The sequence below is a fragment of the Eucalyptus grandis genome, chromosome 11, assembly GCF_016545825.1.
Source record: "Eucalyptus grandis isolate ANBG69807.140 chromosome 11, ASM1654582v1, whole genome shotgun sequence".
NCBI classification, from domain to species: Eukaryota; Viridiplantae; Streptophyta; class Magnoliopsida; order Myrtales; family Myrtaceae; genus Eucalyptus; species Eucalyptus grandis.
In genome coordinates this window covers 7,971,371-7,973,422 of record NC_052622.1, presented here as the reverse complement: position 1 = coordinate 7,973,422, position 2,052 = coordinate 7,971,371, and the positions used below count along the sequence as shown (strand labels likewise).

Below are 2,052 nucleotides of genomic sequence, written 5' to 3'. Positions count from 1 at the left end.
TATCGACTACTCCATATCATATTAATTTTTTGATGTGAGATTTATTTAACATAACACAAGTGTATCATAACATTAATAACATGTAAAATTTAGTGGTAACTTTAACAATGACCTTGGATCTGACATAACAGGAAAACAACTGTACATTGATCCACATACATAAAGGAAAATATATATTATTTAATACAGATCATAGATTATATCGAATGATCAATTGAATCAGTGATTTGGAGGATGTGGCGCCTCCCCACATTTCGCTGCCGTCGAGTCATCGGTCTTCGATTTACTGGCATCATCCGTAGGCTGACCAGTAGAGTTCTCGCTCGCCGCTTCGTAATCTTCCGCGTCATTATAAACGGACGTCTCAACTCCCCACGAAGAAATGTAAATGAGAATAATCCCAAGCACCAGACGACGACGACAAAGGCCGCCTATCACAAGTAGGGGAGGGAACTGTAACAATGAAGCAACTGAGATAATGAGGAGGAAAACAAATCCCAAATAAAATATGGTGTTGGCAATCCAAGGGAGTTTGCCAATGGTCAAGGTGATACCAGTTAAGAAAGCAACCGACATTGCCGGGAGTGCAATTATTAGTGGCACTGTTGAGTTCGCGTATGCAGATGCCAGAGCTCCGACGTCATTTGGCCGCACCAAGTTGAGGTTGACAACGGCGATCATTGAGCAGAACATTGCGATGGTGATGCAAATCACGAAAGCCTGGCAAATTCTCTTGTGCAGCATCGTAGCCATGCCCTGGTCACCTTTGGAGGCCATGTCCGAGCCGTCAAATCCTCCAGGAACTGCGAAACCAGCTGCAAAAGTCACAGTGGCCACAAGCATTGCCACCACCATACGGGAACTGATGAAATCCCTGTTGGCATCCCTGTGTGGCTTTGTTTCGCGAGAGTAGACAAGCTTTCGATCTCGAGCTCCCGGCCTAAGTATGTGGGCGTCTCTGCCAGGAACTGAAGCTTTCCGAATGTACGAGCAAGCCAACACCACGAATGCCAAATCCTGAGATGGGAAGCATATAAAATGGAAAAAAGAACAAACTCATACCATATTGAAAACGGGAATGAAACTCTAGAAACTTTTACTAAAGATGCAGTGTCTGCTCTTCTAGAAAAATTAACAACAAAGCACCAAGTTCATTTTAGATGAGAAAAGAGGCATGAATGAAATGTATGTGATCAATCATTTCATATGTTGACACAATGATTACATTATGAGATTGTGCTACATTTCGGCCAATTGACCCCTGGCTTTCTATGAAAAACGGAATGCAACCTTGACAACCGCTGCCTTTTGTACATGACCGTATTCATAGGCTCAATTAATGGGGATACATAAATTGTTATCTCCACATTATTGAAGATATATAACTAAATTAGAGACTCGTAGAACATTAATTTGAGAGGAGTCTTGGCTATTCTAGAAAATTAATTAATATACAAAATCTCCAATAAGTTGATAGATGAAATAGTAACCGTTCATGTTACCTACATTCCAAATTGTATGCTCCCTTGGGATGGCTTGTAGAATAATGTTTTCAGCGGTCAAGCATCTGTTGTTGGAAATGGTGAGTCGAATTCTTTTATCCTGCAAAAGATGAATCAAAGCAGCGGGTTGCGCATGCATCGCAGCCAAGTGCAAAGGTGTATTTCCAACATGATCCATTGCATTTATGTGTTCTCCCAGTTCTGGATGTCTGAGTATTTGTCTCATTGCTGAAGCTCTCCCATATTTTGCTGCGGCATGAAGAACGGTTTGTCCTCATCCATTTGGTGTGATACCGGATATAGCTTTTTGATTAGGTTAACATGGCCCCTTTGGGCTGCTATATGAATGGGAAGATCCTCATTCATGTCCCGTTCTCAAGCCACATATTCAATTTCTGGTAGTAAGATATCGAATACTGGGGACCACTCGATGTAAGCACCTAAATGGAATAGGTTGTGCCCTCCAGAGTCAGTCATTGCAAACAGCTTCTTGTTCCATCGGACTATCTTGGCGACTAATCCTAGGATCAGGAGCACCAAATTAGGGCCA

General features: G+C 42.1%; 1 protein-coding gene across 1 annotated transcript; it reads right to left on the bottom strand.

The window, feature by feature from the left end:
* Nucleotides 1-219: 219 nt before the first annotated feature.
* On the bottom strand, nucleotides 220-1,790 carry LOC120289702 (protein ACCELERATED CELL DEATH 6-like). Its single transcript, XM_039305023.1, has 2 exons — nucleotides 1,507-1,790; nucleotides 220-1,017 (listed from the first exon to the last, which is right to left on the bottom strand). The coding sequence occupies exons 1-2, from the start codon at nucleotides 1,726-1,728 to the stop codon at nucleotides 220-222; spliced, it is 1,020 nt and encodes a 339-aa protein (XP_039160957.1). The 5' UTR covers nucleotides 1,729-1,790.
* Between the last annotated feature and the right edge of the window lie 262 nt (nucleotides 1,791-2,052).

What these genes read in the sequence shown, in the direction of transcription:
- LOC120289702 (XM_039305023.1), bottom strand. Translation starts at nt 1,728, where the DNA reads ATGAGACAAATACTCAGACATCCAGAACTGGGAGAACACATAAATGCA. An exon ending in GGGAGCATACAATTTGGAAT is followed by an intron (nt 1,018 to 1,506) that starts GTAGGTAACATG and finishes TTCCCATCTCAG; the next exon opens with GATTTGGCATTCGTGGTGTT.